The sequence below is a fragment of the Drosophila melanogaster genome, chromosome 3R (genome assembly GCF_000001215.4).
Source record: "Drosophila melanogaster chromosome 3R".
Classification (NCBI taxonomy): domain Eukaryota; kingdom Metazoa; phylum Arthropoda; class Insecta; order Diptera; family Drosophilidae; genus Drosophila; species Drosophila melanogaster.
The window spans coordinates 13,646,871-13,666,935 of record NT_033777.3 but is presented as its reverse complement, the minus strand read 5'-3'; the positions used below and the strand labels follow the sequence as shown (position 1 = coordinate 13,666,935).

The 20,065-nt window shown below is 44.2% G+C and overlaps 4 protein-coding genes across 19 annotated transcripts; 2 read left to right on the top strand and 2 right to left on the bottom strand.

Moving 5' to 3' along the window:
• Nucleotides 1–44: 44 nt before the first annotated feature.
• B52 lies at nt 45–5,625 on the bottom strand. 10 transcript variants are annotated; one of them, NM_176492.4, is made up of 10 exons: nt 5,504–5,625; nt 5,077–5,234; nt 4,705–4,775; nt 4,532–4,639; nt 3,885–3,966; nt 2,002–3,481; nt 1,410–1,483; nt 1,035–1,346; nt 688–852; nt 45–517 (listed from the first exon to the last, which is right to left on the bottom strand). In NM_176492.4, the coding sequence occupies exons 2-6, from the start codon at nt 5,200–5,202 to the stop codon at nt 3,461–3,463; spliced, it is 408 nt and encodes a 135-aa protein (NP_788669.1). In that variant the 5' UTR covers nt 5,203–5,234; nt 5,504–5,625; the 3' UTR covers nt 45–517; nt 688–852; nt 1,035–1,346; nt 1,410–1,483; nt 2,002–3,460. The 10 variants fall into 10 exon arrangements, with proteins under 10 accessions (NP_788669.1, NP_788667.2, NP_788671.2 ...); NM_176490.3 differs by lacking the exon at nt 2,002–3,481 and having other exon boundaries at nt 5,344–5,625; NM_176494.4 differs by lacking the exon at nt 2,002–3,481 and having other exon boundaries at nt 3,885–3,981; nt 5,494–5,625.
• Nucleotides 5,626–6,404: 779 nt separating this feature from the next.
• Hrb87F (Heterogeneous nuclear ribonucleoprotein at 87F) lies at nt 6,405–10,090 on the top strand. 4 transcript variants are annotated; one of them, NM_001275609.1, is made up of 4 exons: nt 6,405–6,596; nt 7,288–8,299; nt 8,372–8,474; nt 9,811–10,090. In NM_001275609.1, exons 1-3 carry the CDS (start codon nt 6,549–6,551, stop codon nt 8,467–8,469), a joined length of 1,158 nt encoding a protein of 385 aa, NP_001262538.1. In that variant the 5' UTR covers nt 6,405–6,548; the 3' UTR covers nt 8,470–8,474; nt 9,811–10,090. The 4 variants fall into 4 exon arrangements, with proteins under 4 accessions (NP_001262538.1, NP_476806.2, NP_476807.1 ...); NM_057458.5 differs by having other exon boundaries at nt 8,639–10,090; NM_057459.5 differs by lacking the exon at nt 9,811–10,090 and adding an exon at nt 8,639–9,612.
• A 451-nt stretch (nt 10,091–10,541) lies between these two features.
• Rbp4 (RNA-binding protein 4) lies at nt 10,542–12,380 on the top strand. The gene is made up of 5 exons (NM_057587.4): nt 10,542–10,673; nt 10,735–10,991; nt 11,056–11,339; nt 11,452–12,147; nt 12,235–12,380. The coding sequence occupies exons 1-5, from the start codon at nt 10,632–10,634 to the stop codon at nt 12,240–12,242; spliced, it is 1,287 nt and encodes a 428-aa protein (NP_476935.1). The 5' UTR covers nt 10,542–10,631; the 3' UTR covers nt 12,243–12,380.
• A 28-nt stretch (nt 12,381–12,408) lies between these two features.
• On the bottom strand, nt 12,409–19,932 carry rin (rasputin). Of its 4 annotated transcripts, NM_169532.2 has the most exons (5): nt 19,667–19,932; nt 19,390–19,553; nt 16,439–18,018; nt 15,877–16,127; nt 14,523–15,762 (listed from the first exon to the last, which is right to left on the bottom strand). In NM_169532.2, the coding sequence occupies exons 3-5, from the start codon at nt 17,865–17,867 to the stop codon at nt 15,370–15,372; spliced, it is 2,073 nt and encodes a 690-aa protein (NP_731829.1). In that variant the 5' UTR covers nt 17,868–18,018; nt 19,390–19,553; nt 19,667–19,932; the 3' UTR covers nt 14,523–15,369. The 4 variants fall into 4 exon arrangements, with proteins under 4 accessions (NP_731830.2, NP_731829.1, NP_524907.2 ...); NM_169533.2 differs by lacking the exon at nt 19,390–19,553 and having other exon boundaries at nt 12,409–15,762; nt 19,736–19,932; NM_080168.3 differs by lacking the exon at nt 19,390–19,553 and having other exon boundaries at nt 19,736–19,932.
• Nucleotides 19,933–20,065: the final 133 nt, after the last annotated feature.

Sequence of the window (20,065 nt, the reverse complement as noted above, 5' to 3'; positions counted from 1 at the left end):
GTACTTTATATCCTTTTTGAAGTGAAACCAGCGAGCAAACATTTATAGTTTAAATTTATCCGTATTTATTGAAATTACTCATTGTATAGACAATTTTAAGTGTTCCGGTGTACAAGTCGCAGTAATTTCGTGGCCTATATGTACTCCTTGAATCCAAATCGGCACATTCAGCCGATCCCTGTCATCTTCCAGCCAATGTCCCATGTCCACAACAAGACTTAGGACAAATTGTCGTTATATATTTAAAAGAAAATGACGAGGCCCGACAGTGGTGGATTGGTATGATTTCATATTCATTAAGTTTTGGTTGTAGTCGGGGTGTCTGAGTGTTGATGTTTGTAGAATAGTTATAGTAGAAGTCTAAAATCAAGTGTTTTAATATTAATGGGACAGCTAACTAATCTAATCGTCCATGCTCTCGTTATTGCGGTCCGGTGAGGCGTTTCCATTTTTGGGCGAGGCCGAACGGGAGCGTGAGCGCGAACGCGACTTGTTTTCAGCCGATGCGGATCGATCGCTGCAAAAGAAAGGCATTGTAGTGAACTATAGAACGAGCTTTTGAACGACCACCGTTGGCGGGCTACAAACAGGTGCATCCAAACAAAACCAAAGAAAGCACGAAAGAAAGAATCGTGAACGGTCTATAATAATATGGAGCCATGGTCATCGCACTGTGGCCAAACTTACCGTGAACGGGAGTCGCGGTGGATGGACTTGGAACGTGAGCGGGAACGGGACTCGCGCTTCGAGACGGACCGCGATCGGGAACGGGAGTCACGCTCACGTTTGGGCGAACGGGAGCGGGTGCGGGAGTGGGACTTTGACTTGGACTTGGACACGTCACGCGATTTGCTGCAGCGGAAGTAGTGAAGTAATTAATTAGTGGGCAATCATATGAAGTAAAAAGCCAGGGAGGATCGTAATTAATATTTTCTATCGTGTAAAATCTATATAATATTAATATTAAAGCATATATCACAAAGAATTTGTGATTAAGTACGATCCCTACCAGACTTTATTCTCTCTCTACTTACTTGGATCGCGAGCGGGAGCGAGAACGAGACTTGACTGGCGACTTGGACTTGGAGCGTCCGCCACGAGATTTGGAGCGGCTGCGAGACTTGGAGCGCGAGTGCGACGAGCGGCGAGAGCGAGAACGCCTGCGGGATCGGGAGCGCGATCGGGAGCTGGACGAACGGGAGCGTCCACGTCCGCTGCCGCCGCCACCACCGCTGCGTCCTCCGCGACGATCCTCGACCAAGTGGATCCGCCTGCCGTTTAGCTCGGTGTCATCCAACTTCTCAATGGCCGTCTTCATGTCCGACAACGAGGCGAACTCAACCACGCTGCAAAGGAACACAATTGTAGTTGGTTGTATGTAAAATAATTTCAACCATTTTCAAACATACCCCTCATTGCGACGCTGCTTGTGGGCATCGGCATAGGTGACCTCGCCAGCCTGGCGCATGTAATCCTTGAGATCCTGCAGGGACGCACAAAGTCGGAACGAAAAGATAGTAATTAGTAAGTTTCAGCTTTGGCAGATGTCTCGCACATTTCGACATCGCACATCCGACGGCAGTGGTTGCAACTCAAAGGACAGCCCGTGCAGCAGATGGAGCATTTTGAATGTTTTCGGTATTATTTGGGGCTCCTAACCAAGTCCCAGCCTCTCACAAGTCCCTCTCTCTCTCTCACTCAGTGCCCTGTGTTCGTCTATCCTGTGCTCTTGTCGCGCCTGCCTACGTGTGGAAACCGAGAACCTCACTCCGGACGAAGGATTTCGCTTGGCCAGGAAAAAAGAAGGAGGAGGTGCCCAGAACGTACCGAACACAACATTCAAACACTCCACGCTGCACGCGGCACAAAACTTAAGCGTAAACAATCATAGTTAACAGTGGTTGGCAATTGATAGTAGATATATATATATATATATAGATTGAGTTGATTTGGTTTGGAAATAAATTAAAGTTAACAAAATAGTTGTAATTGAATTCTTACTTAATGCGCTTTCAGAGAGAGGAGGACACACACATCGTTTCTACACCGAGAGTTTAGATTGTCTGCCTAGTAACTGTGGGCCAATGACACCAAGGACACCTCATGACCTCATCGAAAGTCCGATCGAACATCGTTAACTCAACCAGTCAGCCAGAAGAGAACCAGTGGCCAGGCAGGCGGATGAGCGGATGGATGGCCAGAGCTCGTTACGTTTTGTTTGTTTGGATTTGGTATTCGTTTTCATTTGGCCACGTACGTACCACCAAGTACACAGTTTTGTTATGTTTTTCATGTACAACAGAATCATATTATAAATGGCAAAAAGGTATTCAAGTGTTGCGGTAGCTGTTTTCGTTTCGTTTCGGAGGAAGCCACACACCGGATACAGTCAGGAGGAGGTCAGATCAGATCAGAGCAGACATCGCTGGCCAGAACCACCGCACCAGAGAGCCAGAGAATGGAGCATTTGGAGCAGTTTGCCGGTCAGAGGCGGACAACAACCAGCGGCATCGGCACCTCACGCACAAACGAACTGCAAAAATAAGAAATACGTTTCGGGACGCTGCTCTCGCTTCTCCAACGGGTTGGGTTGGTGGTTGTCTAGTCGGTAGTCTCAGCCGGAGACGGGGCAGGTAGCCGTATGCCGTTTGCCGGAGCCGCAGCCATAAGCCAGAGCCGCAGCCGGAAGCCAGAAGAACCGGGAATGGGGGGAAGGAATAAGTTCGGAGGCACTAGCCGAAGTTGGTAACTGAACGCGCGACCAGCATCGCAGCATCGTGTCATCGTCATCGATCGATCATCGTCATATGCTCATCCCTCATCGTCGCCAAGACCATCACATCATCTTAGAATTAGCGAACGCAAGCTTCTCATCTAACCACACTCGATTGATTCGATTCGCACCCTCATCACACTCACAATGGCTATAAGGAATTTGACAATTCTTTATATAATATTGTTGGTAATTAAAATTGTGAATGTTTTTAGCAGAGAGTTAAATACCTAACGCAAGAGGCCAGCCCACGTCTTTTCAATCAGTGTGGGCTTTAATACGTGGGCTGGCCTTTTGACCCGGGCAGCTCATCAACGTCCATCGTCATCGTCTGCTTTCTGATTTCGATTTTGCATTCAGTTTTGGGTTCGATTCTGATCGACTTGTTCATTTCGTTATGTGTTCTATATTATGTTTTATTTGGAATAGACGACGAATGGATGAGGCGGCGGCGATGGCGCTTCGTGGAGGTCGGTCGTAGGTTGCAGATCGTAGTTCGCATATCGAAACCAATCTGGGGCGGCTCTGGGTACTGTCTCACTCTGTCTTCCACCGCATCTTGGTTTTTGGGTAACATTCTGAACCGGTCGGTCGGTCACTAGACTAGCTTGTCTTTCTCACAGCGATTCAATTAGATTTGATTCTCTTTCAGTTTTAGATTCGGCCCCAAGCCGAGGAGGGAATCTCTCAGTCAAAGCACATCAAACTCTTTTTATTATCGGTTTCGGTTGGTGTGTGCAAGAGAAAGTAATGGTGGGTAGATTACACCGATCAGTACCAGGGTTTTAGCAATATCTTTTGTTTTCGTGTTTCACTTAAGTCTAGGTCAACTGTACAGCTTAGGGCTAGATTACAGATTATAGAATTGGCTCTAGTCAGAGTGGAGGAGGAGTTAAAACACAAAACAGGACGAAGACACCGGAAAGTAATTCGAAATCAAAAAGGGGCTCGAAAAGGTTGGTTCTGGGATGGGTAAGTTGATTAATGGGTGTTTGTAATAGTGATCCATTTCAGTCGGTTAGCCGTTTTAATTCTAGTACTACACTCCTCGAATCTAAGCTACAGTATATACCACGCCCAAGGCGCGATACATCGATCCATGCTCACTTACCTGCCAGCTAACGCGGCTAGACAAATTCTCCACAATCAGTCGGTACTCAGTGCGCAACGGTGGGCCATAACGAGAGGATGATCTGGAATTTTTGTTTCTGGTGAATAATTGAATGGATTCGCTAATTAGTATTGACACTGCGCTGCTGCTCCTGATGCTCCATCACAAAAATTAACGGTAATGGTGAATATATTCCAGCATATGCATATTTACATTTGGGTTATGCGCAACAAATCAAACATTTTACATACTATGCGGATGGGTGGAACGTGCAAATAAAAGCAACAATAGTATGCATAGGAAAACGGAGCGTCTTGGAAATGATAATATTAACAGCAAGTCAGTGTCTTTTGGTTCCCTTCCACGCAGAAGAAATCAGCTTATACGATTGCACTACCAAAAGTGTATAAAACTATAGAAGTCAATATATAATAAACTGATGTTTTTTATATATATCGCAAGTAGCTAATATTATAGGTATATAGATTTTGCACGATCTAAGCTGGTTGCATCTGTGTGGATGGAGATATCAAACGAAACAAATTGGCAGTGCTAATTCTAGGGCAAACTTCAACGCAAACAAAGTTGGAGGACGATATCGTCGCTACTTTGGTCCGGTTTTAAGGTCCGCTGGCAGTACTACTTACTTTTCGTTGTAACGACCGCCCCCGCCCCCCCGCCGACCACCATATCGATCGTCGTAGCGGTCGCGGTTGCTGCCACGAGCGGTACCCCTGGCGGGTTCAACAACCACACTGCAAAAATATAGAACATACAATCGTGAGTCATTTCGTACTTTGGCTTATATCTAACAACTCACCGTTCGCCAAGCAGCTCTTTGCCATTCAGTTCATAGACGGCATCGTCGGCATCACGATAGTCTTCGAATTCCTGAAAATTCAATTAGTGATTAGTATTGATTATGGAATTAGTATTGAAGCTACCCTGCCTGTGCATACTCTTATGGAAATACGCTGGGTGAATTTAAGAACAGTTTTTAAGCGTCACTGTATTTGACAGACAAATGATGGAACAAATATAGGTTCAAAAAGAAAAAAAAAGTATTCAAGGGTCGGCTTGAAATGTTAGGAAACCTATAGACAAACAGAGAAATGCAGAAATGTCTTCAAATCAAATTTAACCGATTTTTTTTTTTTACATATTCCAGTTAAATATGATATTTTGTACTCACCACAAAGCCGTAGCCATTTTTGATGAGGATGTCGCGTGTGCGGCCGTAGCCTTTGAAAAAGCGCTCCAAATCGCGCTCGCGCACTCCGTAGGGCAGACCGCCCACATACACTCGAGATCCCACCATGATAACGGTTCCTTACGTATCTGGAGCAGGTGCTATAAAATAGTGAAGTATATATATATATATCAGCAAGGGAACCGTTGCAGTTTGCAGCTTCTATTTTGCTCGACTGTCCTTTAGGAATGGAAGAAAAAAAAAACGCACATATGTACGCGCCGTGTATGTTTCGCCAAGATGGCGGCCACCACATACACACACACACGCTCGCAATGTACCGGGTGTACAGAACCGCTGCAAAAACGAGTTAATTTAACAACGCGAAATACGCGCTGTTCTTCACTTAAGCGTACTCACTAGCACGTACCGTTCAGTGAAGGATATTTGTGGCAAATTTACAATTAAGTCGCTGCCGTACTCTCTCTTTTTCAGGCTTTCCCACACGAAAAAACGCAAGCGACTCGACACAAACGGAAGTGAAAGTGACAGACGAAAGCGATGTTTGACAGTCATTCCAAAGGCGGAATGGAACGATACTTTTTCGCCTATCGATATTTTGGGCGGGCAATGCGTTTCGCTGCGTTAAGGGTATTCCAGTTGCTGTTCGTGTTCCGCTATGAAAAGAATAAACATTAAATATACTTAGTAGTAGCATTTGAATATACTGTTAACAACCTTTTTATTTTGATATCTGCTAGCAAGCACTCATTAGCATTTTTTAACGTTTCTGATTTGATGATATACATAAAATGTTTCTGGATTTATTAATTTATTTCGCACGATGTCTTTTTTTATTCCCAAATGCCTCATAGATCCCGTAATTGTAATATTGATTGACCCTTAGCTGGCTACTTACAAATATACAATTCAATACAAAATAATTTACAAGTTATCTCTTAAAGTGAAGCCTTCCATCGCCCCAGCTAAAGCGAATGCTCGCAGAAAGAGTTATGTAAGCGGTATTAATAATAATACATATTTAGCTAAAAAGTTAAACATATTAAATGTTTCTTGGGTTATCGTGGTAGTAATTATCATAATCCATTTATAAAGATAATACATTCAAATCCGTTTGTTCAGAAATATATACAATAAACTTGTCTAATATTTTTAAGCCCTTACTAGACGAATACAAATTTATATGAAGATATATAAAATCAAGTGTGGCATCAGCTTAATTGTCGAGGAACACCCCTAACGCACCGAAACAATCGTTCCGATTCCACGTGGCGTCCGATTTTCCGACTTTACCCCGTTCTCGACACCTGGTCATACTGCTCACTCCATTCTCATTGTGCGTGCTGTACATTTCATTTATTGCCAGTCTGCCGTCAAAAAAGAACAAAAACAAAAAAAATATTTCCTGCGTTCGGTGTTTAAACTTTCCATCTTCTTGAACAACCAAGGAGAGAATGGCGGAACAAAACGATTCCAACGGAAACTACGACGATGGTGAAGAGGTGAGTTGCAGAATGACCAATTGCTGTTTGTAAATCGTTCATCGCGCGTGAAAGTGCAAAATGTCGACGCCGACAATATTCGTGTATAATATACATTCACGCCGCTTTTTTACCGAATTATGGGGGCCATCGATCCCTGTGCGAATTTAGCCAGCTAAAAGTTTATCGACCTCTTTTGGCGAGAAATATAAGCAATTTCCGATAAAAAAGTTGCCGGCTGTTTGATAAAAAAGAAAACGAAAATTCATACATACATACACATATACGGGCTGTCATGGCGGTGCAAATACTAAAAAAAAAAAAAAAAAATATGGCGAGCGGCTTTTTCTCGCCAGGTAAATTACTATTATAAACAATGGCAAATCCTTGTTGATCAAGGATGATTTTGCACTTTTATCGTTTTATTGACATAAACTTATTGACTTATTGACAGCAACTTATTTTTTTATTAAATTTACAGCAACTTATTATACATTTAAATATTTTTTATACATTTATTCATTTAGATACAGTATGATTTTTTTTTTTATTATATAAATTTATACATTTTTCGCAAAGTTTGTCCAAAGAAATCAATTAATTTAATTTAATATTACAACTTATTTTCGAATCAATGGGTTTTTTTTTTGTTTTTAGAAATTATTTAAATTATAGAACGTCTTTAGCTAATGCATTTGAAATTCACCCGCAGATCACCGAGCCAGAGCAGCTGCGCAAACTGTTCATCGGCGGACTGGACTACCGCACCACAGATGATGGCCTGAAGGCTCACTTCGAGAAGTGGGGCAACATTGTCGACGTGGTGGTGATGAAGGATCCCAAGACGAAGCGCTCTCGCGGCTTCGGTTTCATCACGTACTCCCAGTCGTACATGATCGACAATGCGCAGAATGCCAGGCCACACAAGATCGATGGACGCACCGTGGAGCCCAAGAGGGCTGTGCCACGCCAGGAGATCGATTCCCCGAATGCGGGAGCCACGGTAAAGAAGCTCTTTGTGGGCGGGCTTCGAGACGATCACGATGAAGAGTGCCTGCGCGAGTACTTCAAGGACTTTGGCCAGATCGTGAGCGTGAACATTGTTTCCGACAAGGACACCGGCAAGAAGCGCGGCTTCGCCTTCATTGAGTTCGATGACTACGATCCCGTTGACAAAATCATCCTTCAGAAGACCCACTCCATCAAGAACAAGACCCTGGACGTGAAGAAGGCTATTGCCAAGCAGGATATGGATCGACAGGGCGGAGGTGGCGGACGCGGAGGTCCTCGAGCTGGCGGTCGCGGTGGTCAGGGTGACCGCGGCCAGGGAGGCGGTGGCTGGGGAGGCCAGAACAGACAGAACGGTGGGGGCAACTGGGGCGGAGCTGGCGGCGGCGGAGGATTCGGCAACAGCGGCGGTAACTTTGGAGGCGGTCAGGGCGGCGGCTCTGGCGGTTGGAATCAGCAAGGCGGAAGCGGAGGTGGTCCATGGAATAACCAGGGTGGCGGCAACGGCGGCTGGAACGGTGGTGGTGGCGGCGGCTACGGCGGCGGAAACAGCAATGGCAGCTGGGGCGGTAACGGTGGTGGAGGTGGTGGTGGCGGTGGCTTCGGAAATGAATACCAGCAGAGCTACGGCGGCGGTCCACAGCGCAACAGCAACTTTGGCAACAACCGTCCAGCTCCTTACAGTCAAGGAGGTGGTGGTGGAGGATTCAACAAGGGTATGTTGGGTTATTAAGTGATTTGACCATAATGTACATAATGTACTTAAACCATGCATTTATTTTTTACAGGTAACCAGGGTGGAGGTCAAGGCTTTGCTGGCAACAACTACAACACCGGAGGTGGTGGCCAGGGTGGAAATATGGGAGGCGGCAATAGACGTTACTAGACAAGGTAAATATAGATAACCTGGACGACAGGTCCTATCCCATCGTACAATCTCAAACGCTCGGATCTTTGGTCGTTATTGGCAGCTAGTTGGTAGCCTAGCCATGCAATCAAACTCATTTCGGAACGATTCGAAGCTAATGCAAAATTTTCTCCTCTTTCGCAACTAGGTAAACACACATAGAGAGAGAGAGTGTGTCAGTTCAAGCTAGACGACAAACAGGCAGTCTAGGCAGGCAGATGCAGAGGGACAAGCACATTCACAGGCAGGCAATCAGTAGCATGTGTGTGTCAGACCAGGCAGACAAGATCAGAACCAAGAAATCAAGATGCAGAACCAAGAACCAGGCCGTGCGCAAATGCAAACGATAAATCAATCAATCAGGTTTGGGTCCGGCCGCAACCTGCAGGCTATAGCCATAATCCACTTGTCAAAAGCACCAAGCAAATGATTATGCGTCAAGCAAAACAGCCAAAAGCGAAACGAAACGAAATCCAATCGACGCCACTTGTCCACAGTTTGAATGCTGCTATCTCTCTTTTGTAACCATTAATAATTCGCTGATCGATTTATGTTTAGGGTCCTAAGAACCCCGAACGCTTAGTTTTAACCATAAACAAACAAAAGAAACAAACACAACAAAATATAAATTAAACAATAATTTTATTGTACAAAATTGACTACCAACTGAGCGGCGACGGATTCTCCTTGAGATTCAGTCGTTGTAAGGGTGTTATAAGGTAGAGCACTTTCTTTATATTTATTCATGATTTTATTGTTTTTAGCGATCCAGCGAAATGTAAGAAATCAAATAGTACCATATTTTGTAATCACTTTTTTTGTACAACTAAGAACCTTTATGATTTGTGGCAAGTAAGATCCCAACTCCTGAAATGCGAATGCCACGCACATTTGTGTACAGGCTGCACAGTGGCCGAGAAATGGTGTCCTAGCGAGCAAAATCCATATATGCATACCAACTCTGTTAGTCCCTAAGAAGTAGATGCTACGTTAAGCCAGACTAAAAAGAAAAACGCTAAACAAATATCACAAACATTCTGTAATTAGTTCGTTACGAGTGAAACGAAAGCGACAAAGAGATACAAGCAAAATAAAATCCTAACCAATGTTACCTACCCACCCAAAATGAAACGAAACGAAATAATCACAGGAGCAATGCCCTAGCAAAGAGGAGCAGCAACTGCAGCAAAATCCGGGTTTTCCGATCCATCCCAGATCGGCAGGGTAGCGGGCAGGGCTAATTACCGTCACTAGAGACCCCCACCACCTAACCCCCGGGCAAACCGCCGCATACTAATGCACTGACTATTTCTTTGCAAGACTGGCCGGGCTACGGACGGAAGCTCCCTCCCGGGTCCGTATACGAAATCTGGGCTGCTCCACGCACCGGTTCGTTTCCACCAGGTATTAGTTAATGGTTTTAGACCGCAAAGCAAGCGGTGGCCCAGGAAGAACTCACTGGTGGACTTTGGTTGGTGGCTCCCTTCTGGCTAACTTGGTGGGTACAGCGGAGGTAAGTGAAGGTAACTAGTCGGTATTCTACTAACACCTCATTTGTTTCTGAATTTTTCAATAAAGTACAACTTTTACTAGCAAGAACAAGAGCTGTATTTTATTTTCTGGGGGCGATATTTTATAGGGTTACGTATAAGGGTTTAGGCCCTATCGATTTATTGGCCTATTTGTATCCAATAATGCTGAATCATCTAAAAGTGACAAGAACTTTCACTACCAAGAACAATTTGTTCTATGAATACCATAAATGTTCAGTGGATTATAGCCGGTTTTCGAAGGACCTAGCTTTCTGGATTGTATTACGAACTAAATTCTTATGAGATCAATGGGGTTTTTCTTCTAATAATGCATAAGTAGGGTTTTTTGCTAGGACTACGAAGCAAAAGAGGCGATATTATAGGGATTTATAGGGTTACGCTTTAAGGATTCAAACCCTATCGATTTATTGGCCCATTTGCATCCAATAATGCTGAATCATCTAAATGTGGCAACAATATTTTTGGACCTTTTTCGATAGTCCATAACTATAGACGTTTGGATTTTCTTGCCTGTCATTCAATTTGTGGTTGGCTTCACCTGAGTGCTGTAGTAAATCAGGCTATTTTAATTTTGACATCTCTTCGAAAATGGATGCGGGAAATTGTGCCTCGTCGGCCTGCCTTGGAGATGTAAGCTCATAATCCCCCAAACTATTCATAATTATCAACGAAAGTCGTTGTGTGTGTGCAGTGCAAAGGCGACGGAAAGACGGCCATTAAGGAAGAAGGCTACGAGCATTTGCGCAAGATCTTCATTGGCGGCCTATCCACTCAGACGACCGTGGAAACGCTGCGCGGATTCTTTAGTCAGTTCGGTATCGTGGCCGATGCGGTGGTCTTGCGGGATCCGGTGAGCAACCATTCTAGGGGCTTTGGCTTCGTCACCTATGTGGATCCCAAGTCCGTGGAAATTGTCCAAAGGGCACGTCCCCACACCATTGATAATAAGTGAGTAGTTCTCTAATAATCTTTCGCTGCCCTAATTCTATAAAAAGTTGATTAATTAATTTAGAATTGTGGAGACCAAGCACGCACTGCCACGTCAAGATTTCAAAAGGGGTGGCGGCGTTGGTTCCGTTGTCGGAAGTTTTGGCTGTGAAGCCGGTTTCATGAACTCGAAAAGGATCTTTCTGGGCGGCTTGAAGGAATACCACGATGAGAATATCGTACGCGAATACTTTTCGCAGTTTGGCCCTGTGGCCAGCGTGAAATTGCTCATGGACAGGGAGACCGGACGTCAGCGGGCATTTGGCTTCCTCGAGTTCGTGGATCCATCCAGTGCCGAGAAGGCATTGGGTAAGTTTCCATGTTTCTCATTTATTGAAAGTCATCGTGCATTTTTTTCAACTACCTTTAAGTATGATATAGATTAAAATCTGATGATAACGCTGCTTGCTTTGATTTTCAGCACCGCGCAAGCACTGGATTCTTCAGACATTGGTGGAGGTGAAGAGATCCACCCAGAAGGCCGACAGGCGTTTTCGGTTCCCCATATTTAGCTCGGTTCGAGCCGGCTACATTCCGCCCCAGCCGGCCACTGCTGATAGCTACAATTACAACAATCCCAACTACAATCCCTATCTGGCCCAATCCGTCCTGCCGCCATCGGCATTCACTAACGGCTGGGCCCACTATGTAATTCCGATGGCACCCAAGCCAACACCCGGACAGAACATGGCTGCTTCGTTGCCGTCACAGCAGCTGGCAGAGCACTCGCTCAACGGACACGGTCCGGACATGTGGTCCTCCTATCCGAAGACCGGTATCTACTCGGCCCAGGAGTGGACTTCCAGCAAAGTGGCCGAATGGGGACCGAAGGCCGGGCACAAACATGCCCAGACATCGACCAACGATCGTGCCAAAATCGATTTGAAAGAACTCCAGGCAGCTACTTTCAATAACAAGCTGGATTTCGGCGCCCGTGGCGACGCGGATCGCATGTCGGGAGCTGGCTTGGGATTGGGTTTGACTGGCGGTGCCGCCGTGGGAGTTGGAGCTATTAAGAAGTGGCCCACCCAGGACTATAAGGTCTTCAAGCCAGCTAAATCTCCGACCAACGGAGTGATTCCGAAGATCGGCAAAGAGGCTACAACACCACCCTACGGTTCATTTTTTTCCTTAAAATTTAATTTAAATTTAAATTTAATTTAAGAAAGAGAAAAGAATCTAAAGTATCTTTTTATTCTTGCAGGTATCTAAGTGGCGGACGATGGAACGCAGTTAAACCCAATTTACTGCCACAGTTTAATGCTATTACTACAATAATTTGCAGGCGATTCCGTTCAAGATATTTAATAAATAATAAAGCATACGGGTCCTTTTGAGACTTAAAATCGTAAACTCTTGTTCTTTATTTATACTATTTCTGTTGGTTTTTTTTTTATGTTTGTTTCCATTTAAAGTATTGCATGTATTGCATGAGTGAATTGATTTTTCGCAAATGTTTTATATCTGAAACGCTATAAAACGCACCAATGAATTGTGACTGGAATTTTGTGGGCTGGCTTCTTCGACTGGCTTGTTATTAATTAAAATTATGCAAATTGCTATCGATTGCTCGGCTTTGTGCGCATCAATTTCATTTAAATGCTGAATGCTCAGTAGTTCTTCAGTTGTTTCAACACAAAGGCAAATGGGAATTGGATTCAGTCGCTGGATAAGTAAAGTCGCCTTGATAAGTAAAATTACATATCCTTGTGAGTTTTTCCTTTCAGATTTCTAAATCTACGACTTGGTGTTTCTTTTAAACGCATTTACCAGAAAAGGAAATACGAACCGATCCAAAACAAATGTGTGTGTGTGTTTTTTTTTTTTTTTTTGAAATGAAACAAAATCATAAGTTTTCTGGTAAACACGCTGAATCTTTGTGATTGGTTTTTATTATTATAGTTATTTTGTAGTTGTACACATATAAATTAAATTATAATTAAGTGTTTCCCTCCTTTTCTCTGTACTCTTTACAAACTGCAGTATTGTGATTTCATCGGTTTACTTAGAAATGAGCATGAACTCTAATTGTTTGTTTTTCGTTTACTCTTACATCGATTTAGTTAGTACCTCTGATTTGTATTGTATTGTTTGATGCTGTTTTCATGTTTCTTATTTTTTTTTTTGTTTGTTTATTATTTCTATGATGTTGTTGCTGGCCACGGAGCACTTTCAGCACTGATCGTTGAGCTAAGGTTTGAACACTAACACTTTCGTTTTACAAAAAATGCACTAAAATTGCTTTAGACCCTGTTCACAGTGCTAGAAATGCGTGGTGTTATATAGAAATAGTTGTGGAAATTGCGATTGTAATTGATTTAGCAATTGATTCTCTAGGGCAGGCGTCGAACAACAAAAACAAATGATATGTTCCCAACGAATTAAAAGTCCTTAAGCTTTAACAAAACAAGAATAACTTGGGCAATTATATATATTTGGACGCCTGCGACAAAACTCAAATGATGCTCACACGAATTTAATGTTTTCAGTTTCCTAATCGCTTTTCTGCCTTATTTTTATTTTGCAGCAGCAGTTATATAAATATATATATATATATATTTATGTATATTTAGATTTCTGGTAAGTCTAAAAGTTAACATTAAATTATATGAGTTTTTGTTTTGTTTATATATATTTTGTATATATTTGTTGTTACATGTTTTGCTTGTTTTACCTTGAGAAAAATGTTAGTAGCTTGTGTCTCGTCCCCCAACTATTTATTATAATAGGTTCTTGTGTGTTTATATGCTTCACATCTTCTCTACTCATTTCGTTTCATTCTTTTTTTGGGCTTTTCTTGATTTTATTTAAAAAATATGTACTAAATTTTAGTTCACAACTGCGTTGGAAACACCAAATCGTTTAAGTTGCTTGACTTAGTTTGGTTTACGACCTTGAACTTATTACACAGAACGAATAAAAGAAAAGCGAAAACACTGACCGTCCGTCCGTCCGTTTATTCCTGACCATCGATTGCATCGAACACGCACCCACCTGCGGCGCCGGCACCGCATTTGCCCTCATCACACGCTCTCATCTCCACACTCTTCCGATCCAAACCGATTCGAAGCGAACCGAACCGTTTCGAACCGATACGATACCTATATAGACTAGCTAGTCTGCAAATTAGATTTAAGTAGCAAAAGGTTTACAGGCTCTAAAATGCGGCGGACTTTCTTTCTGGGGCGCTAAACGTCGACGTCGATGTGTGTTTGTGTTTTCCTCGCTTTTCCTCCTTGCGGCTTGGTGCTCAATTGATTTTCCTTTCATTTTCAATGTTTTTTTAAAGAGGTTTGTGTTCTTGTGTGCTTGCTTTGCTTATCGTGATCTTATTTTTGCTTGTTTTTAACCGCGCCTTACATTTTTCTCGTGTTTACATTCCATTTTTTTTTTTAGTTTTTAAATTAATTTTTTCAAGTCTTTCTTTTGCTCTTTTTTATTGCATTTTACAAAGGTTTTTCATTTTTTTTTCTGTTTTTTTTTTTCTCTTTTACTTCTCTTTATATCTTTTTAGCTAAGTGTGTAAGTTTTCCCTTTTAATTATTTTTTTGTTTTTAGCTTAAGTAATGGTGTTATTCAATGAAAAAACAAACAAAAATGTGTTGCATTGCTCCTTTCCTTCGTATCAAACCAATTTCTTGCATCTTGCGTACTTAAGATAGATTTTAGTTGAAGGTTAATGCCAAACAAAAGCTGAAACTAAAGTTTACATTTATGCTAAAATGGGTGAGTGTATGTATCTTGTGTTGGCTTTTGTGTGCGATCGTGTGTTTTGCGATGAGTGTTTTGTGGGTGTGCTTGGTTGAGACTTAAATTTAATACACGTGTTTCAAGGTGAAGTTGATTCCGTGAGTGGGTGGTGGGTGGTAGAGAGTAGCAGTTGCCGAGCTGAAGCTTACATTCTTTTAGTTTTTGGATTCACAACGAAGATTTGCACAGAATTTCGGTATATTTTGGCACGAACTGGCTGGAAAAAGCGAGCCTAACGCAATTAAACTAAGAAGGGACTCAGGACCGTTGACGCAACTCTTTACATCCTATCTTTCTTTCCTTCTTTTTTGTTTGTAGTTCGACGCCCCGAGAGTTGCGCTCAGGAACATTTAAAGGACAGTTGACGTTTTATGTTGCTCCAACTACTTTATCTTAGTGTATGAGTGTGTGATTTGCGTGTGTTTAATTGCATGAGATGTTCTTGAATGTAATTGATTGATTGCATTGTGGAAGAAGTCGATGTTTTTAACGTTGGGTTGTTGCTGCTGTTCTTGATGTTATAGTCGCTACTGCTGCCGTTGCTCATTTGTTGATGCTTTTGCTGATGTCGTGCTGCTGGACAATTCCCTTAGCGACGTCCGTAGTTGCCACCACCACTCTGTCCATTTCCGGCACCGCGCAGCGGTCCGTTAGACTGGTTGTTGCCGCCACCGGTGCGGTTATCCTGGCGCTGTCCGAATCCACCGCCGCCTCCCAGGCGAGGAGCACCGTTTCCTCCGCCGCCGCCCTGGCGCAGATTGTTGCCACCGGCATTGTTGCGCATCATGCCACCGCCGCTGCCATTGTTGTTGCCCATCGGACGCGACTGCGGACCATTGTTGCCGCCCAAACGGCCCATGTTGTTGTTCAGGTTGTTGCCACCGATCTGCTGGCGCGGCACCATGTCGTTGCGGACACGCGGCTTCTTCTCCTCCACATTCAACTTCTGGCCATCGGGTGAGTTCTCCGGGAAGTATAGGGGCTATGAAATGGAAAGAATATGTTTAGATAACCTTTCTGATCACAGTAAAAGTAAGGAGATAAAAGAGATACCTTAGCAATTCCAATAATTAAATCTACTTTCTGCTTAACTTACGCAGTTCGCCAGGCACTTTTGCACCGCCTCAGGATCGTCGTAGGTAATGAATCCGTAGTTCAGCGGACTGCGCATGCCTGGTGGCACCTTGTTGCCAGCCTTGGACAAAATGCGCAGCTCCAGGACATTTCCGAAGCGTGAGAAGATCTCGCGCAGATCATCCTCGCTGGCGTGGTGCGGTATATTGCCCAAAAACAGCTGCTGATTATCACCGAACTGCTGCGTGTTGCTCGAGCGACGCTGCTCAAAGTCTGTAAAGTATAAACAGCAAGTTATTAGGAAGAGTTTCTAAAAAGCGGTACCCAATTTTGCTTATCATATAAGCCAACCTTAAGTTGATAAGAAAGTAAACCAACAAAATGAATCATTACCTTTCTAAAAATCTGAACGTAAGCCAATCATAATAAATTATAAGGGGACTAAAAAAGTAATTCTTAGAAACCACTGTTTTCATTTCTACATGAGATCCAAAAGTTTGCACTACATCTTTTAGTCTTTTTACCCTGAAGCCGAATAGAGGGGAATGACCCCTTTTAATTTAAGGGTGGAACGATGAACTTACCACCCTTGTTGTTGCGGATCGAGTTGTTTCGCTGCGGCAGCGGGCCACCGTTGTCCAGTCGCGAGTTGCCGTTGCTGTTGTTGTACGACGAAGCGGTGGTGGAGTAGCTAACCTGACTGCCATTACCGCCACCCGAGGTTGCCGAGGAAGAGTTATAGGTGTTGCTGCTGATGGACTGCTGCTGCTGCTGTTGCTGCTGGAGCTGTTGCTGCTGCTGCAGTGCGGCGTTCACAAAGCCGCTGGGCGAGGAGGACGTGGACTTGAAGAGATTCGCGTACGTCTTGGGCTCATTCTGCTGCTGCTTGGCGGCCTCGTACTTCTCCTGCTGCTGCTGCTCGTGAATGGTCTTGAAATCCTCGACGGGCGTGGGAGGCTTCTGCTGCCTTGGCGCCACCTCCACTTCCTCGGGCTCAGCCAGCGGTTGTTGCTGCTGTTGCAAAGGCTGCTGCTGCTGGATAGGTTGCTGCTGCTGCTGCTGCTGCGGGGGCAGCTGTGCCGGTTGCTGCTGCTGCTGCTGCTGGATGAGCTGTGGTGCCACCAGTGGCGACTGTTGGAAGCCCGCGCTTGGCACTGGAACAATGGGCAACACAGGCGTGCCGGTCGGCTGCTGCTGCTGTACCAGGGGAGACACGCTGGGTGGGACCAGCACCTGCTGCTGCTGCAGCTCCTCGTGCGACACCACACCGTTCTGGATGGGCTGTGGCGGCGGAACGGTGAACTGCGCGGGCAGTGGAACAGCAGCGGCTTGCGGAGCTGGTGGCAAAACAGCCACAGGACGTCCGGCGGCAGCACCCGCTGGCAATGGGTAGAAGATCTGCTGTGGGGCAGCACCACCGGCCGCTACAGGAGCTACCTGCTGGGGCACCACGACCTGAGCCTGTGGCTGCGGAGGAGCCTGCTGTTGCTGCGGCTGCTGGGCAACTACATCGCCGGCCACCTGCACAGCTTGATCCACAGTGCCACCGACGACCTGCACATCGTGCTCCTCATCGTTCTCCGATCGCGACTCGCCATCCTGCTCGTCCTCGATGTAGAGATCCTGATAGCGGAAGATGTCGTTGTGCACGTAGTACTTCTTCGGCGACTGAGCGGCCAGAACGAACGTCTGGGTAAAACGCCGCATCGGCTGGCCATCATTGGATAGCTCCCCGGTGACCTGAACCACCACACCGTTGCCCAAAGTGGCCTGGGCATCAACCTGGCTGATCTTCGCGTGGCAATCGTTGAAGTTCAGCTGCTGGATTCGGTTGTGGATCTCCCGCTGACCGACCACCAGCTTGGACTCTCCATGGATGTACGACGAGTTGTGGTTATAGAAGCGATGCAAGTGGTTGGGCGCCTTGTTCAACAGCGTGTAGTACTGGCGGACAAACTCGCGTCCCACAGATTGCGGCGAAGGCTGCTGCGATTGGGTCGCATCCATGACCATAGCTGGCGTTTGATTCTTCCTCTCTGAACTACGGACTCTTCGACTCGGATTCTTTGTCTCCGCTTCCAATTTCTGCTTCCCTTCTTTCTAGCTGCTGCTCGGATCTATCGACACGGTGGCTGATCTGTGTCGATTGAGAGTGTGGGAACGTCTGCGAAATAGTGCAAAAAATATACGCGCACTATGAAAATCTGTCTGGTTTTTTTAATAAAAAAAAAGAAAAGTTGGCAAAAGTCCTAGACGACTGTGTAGATTTTTCAATCTGATAATTTGAAATTAAAGGAAGCTGCTACCCTGTTTCTTACAATCTCCAAAAGGTGTTCAAAGATGGCTTATTCATACCTGTGCCGGTAAAAGTATAGAAACCATAATGAATCACTAGTTGTGTTATCAGTTAATTTCATCACGTGTAAATTTAATTTGGAGAATTAAGGCTTGATAACGGTAAAACACGCAAATATAAGAAACAAATTTAATTGGATTTTCAGACTGTCCATTAAATCAATCTGTGCTTCTTTTACATAAATTTCTAGAGAAATGTGACTGACTACCAAAGTGTTGACCCCTGCTGTGCTCTCCAATAAGGATCTAGAGTTTCGCTTGGTCACAAGGACGGCGGGGAGGGGGGGAGGTTTGTACACCCAAAACAGGGAGCTCATTTTACCGCAGTGCATATAAAACAGACGCAGCGCGCTGCAGTTTGACCCACTTTTGGGGCCCACACACATTTGCACATGCGAAAAGGGGAAATTTGGTGTAGTGCAGCTGTCAGGAAAAATTCCAATTTGCTTGCCGTCGCAGGACATTTAACCCTGCACGTGCTCCAGCTTTTATGCCTGCGATCCTGGCTGACTGAACTTTGCACGTGTGTGTGTGTGCGCGAGTAAATGACCTCATACAATTTGGCAAAGAAAAAAAAGAAGCCGCCAAGCGAGGAGCATGAATTAAATTGAGGTTATGTTCGGGTCTCAAGGTTGTGGCGCCGCATACAATGAACTCCAGCTTGGCCAAAATATCAAATTGCTGCCTTGCAAAAACACTTGAAATAGCGTTAAAAGGTGTAAGTAAATATCAATGTTTGCAGGTGTCCTTTGCCCCATTTTAGCCATAAACATTTGCCGATAAAACAAAAAATGCACAATGAGTTGCGGCAAACCCACACGCACACATATTCGGTTATGAACGCGCCGCTCTTTCGGGTTCTCTCTTTCCCACTCTATTTCTGCTTGCGAACCGCGTGTGTAGGAAGAACAAAGAAAGCTATAGTTGAAGAGCAGCATTTAAACAAAAATGTACAAAAACAAAATTTTTCGTACATTTTTAGGTTATGCACAAGCGATAATAAAAAAAGCCGCTAAAATGGTAAAAAAAAAAATTTAAGAGATAGAGCCCTGCCGCAATAATAAAATATACGCCCATTTAGCATTTTTTATGTTGATTTTTTCCTAGTATGCGCCACCCCTTTGAAAATGGAAAATGCTAGTTTTTCTAGACCGCGCACACGAGGCCGTCGCCGGCTCACCTTTTTTAAGCGATATTTTTCCTCGTTTTTATTTTTCCTTTTTGTAATGCACAGTGTGTATTGCTTTTGGGTTGAAGTTTGCCGAAAAATCGGCACTTTTTGTAGCACTTTTCTTTGTTATCTTCCTGCGGGGGGCGGGGAGAGTTGGATTTCTTAGTGGAGCGCTGAAATTATGCGGTTTTTTTAATTTACAAAACGATAGTCGAAACGTATGAAATGCAGTATAAAATTGCAAGCTGCACACAAAACACACAGCCACACACACCAATGCACTCACTCGCTCACACACACACACTAGTCTAGTTTGTTGCAATTCTTTTTGTCTTTTTTTTTGAGAATAACTAACTTGGCAATTCTTGACGTGTATTTTTTGTTGCTTTCTGATGTTTGGCGATCACAGTTGTTGTTGAATTAAGTTACGATGCATATGTTGTGGCTTTTGAGTAGAAAATAATCGCAAACGCAATGAAATTGGACAAGTGTGTTGAATCGAGAAGAGAACCGACGTTCGTTCCTCTTTTCCTCTTTTTTGCCTCTGCACAGTTTTATTCTTGGTTTCGCGTGTGTTGGTGTGTGAATGATGGCGGCTTTTCCAAGGGTGTGCACACACTTCTTTTTTTGGGGTGGTTAATCTAGTATGTTCCATAGAATATTTTGATGAATTTGATATTTTCAT

Excerpts from the sequence above, each read along its gene's own strand:
- rin (NM_169533.2), bottom strand. The coding sequence starts at position 17,867 with ATGGTCATGGATGCGACCCAATCGCAGCAGCCTTCGCCGCAATCTGTG. Across the intron at positions 16,128-16,438 it reads GATCCGCAACAACAAGGGTG|ACTTTGAGCAGCGTCGCTCG; the intron begins GTAAGTTCATCG and ends TATACTTTACAG. Across the intron at positions 15,763-15,876 it reads AAAAGTGCCTGGCGAACTGC|CCCCTATACTTCCCGGAGAA; the intron begins GTAAGTTAAGCA and ends TCCATTTCATAG.
- Hrb87F (NM_001275609.1), top strand. The coding sequence starts at position 6,549 with ATGGCGGAACAAAACGATTCCAACGGAAACTACGACGATGGTGAAGAG. Across the intron at positions 6,597-7,287 it reads ACTACGACGATGGTGAAGAG|ATCACCGAGCCAGAGCAGCT; the intron begins GTGAGTTGCAGA and ends ATTCACCCGCAG. Across the intron at positions 8,300-8,371 it reads TGGTGGAGGATTCAACAAGG|GTAACCAGGGTGGAGGTCAA; the intron begins GTATGTTGGGTT and ends TATTTTTTACAG.
- B52 (NM_176494.4), bottom strand. The coding sequence starts at position 5,202 with ATGGTGGGATCTCGAGTGTATGTGGGCGGTCTGCCCTACGGAGTGCGC. Across the intron at positions 4,776-5,076 it reads AAAATGGCTACGGCTTTGTG|GAATTCGAAGACTATCGTGA; the intron begins GTGAGTACAAAA and ends TTGAATTTTCAG. Across the intron at positions 853-1,034 it reads CGCTCCCGCTCGCGATCCAA|CAAATCGCGTGACGTGTCCA; the intron begins GTAAGTAGAGAG and ends CTTCCGCTGCAG.
- Rbp4 (NM_057587.4), top strand. The coding sequence starts at position 10,632 with ATGGATGCGGGAAATTGTGCCTCGTCGGCCTGCCTTGGAGAT. Across the intron at positions 10,992-11,055 it reads CCCCACACCATTGATAATAA|AATTGTGGAGACCAAGCACG; the intron begins GTGAGTAGTTCT and ends TAATTAATTTAG. Across the intron at positions 11,340-11,451 it reads CAGTGCCGAGAAGGCATTGG|CACCGCGCAAGCACTGGATT; the intron begins GTAAGTTTCCAT and ends TTTGATTTTCAG.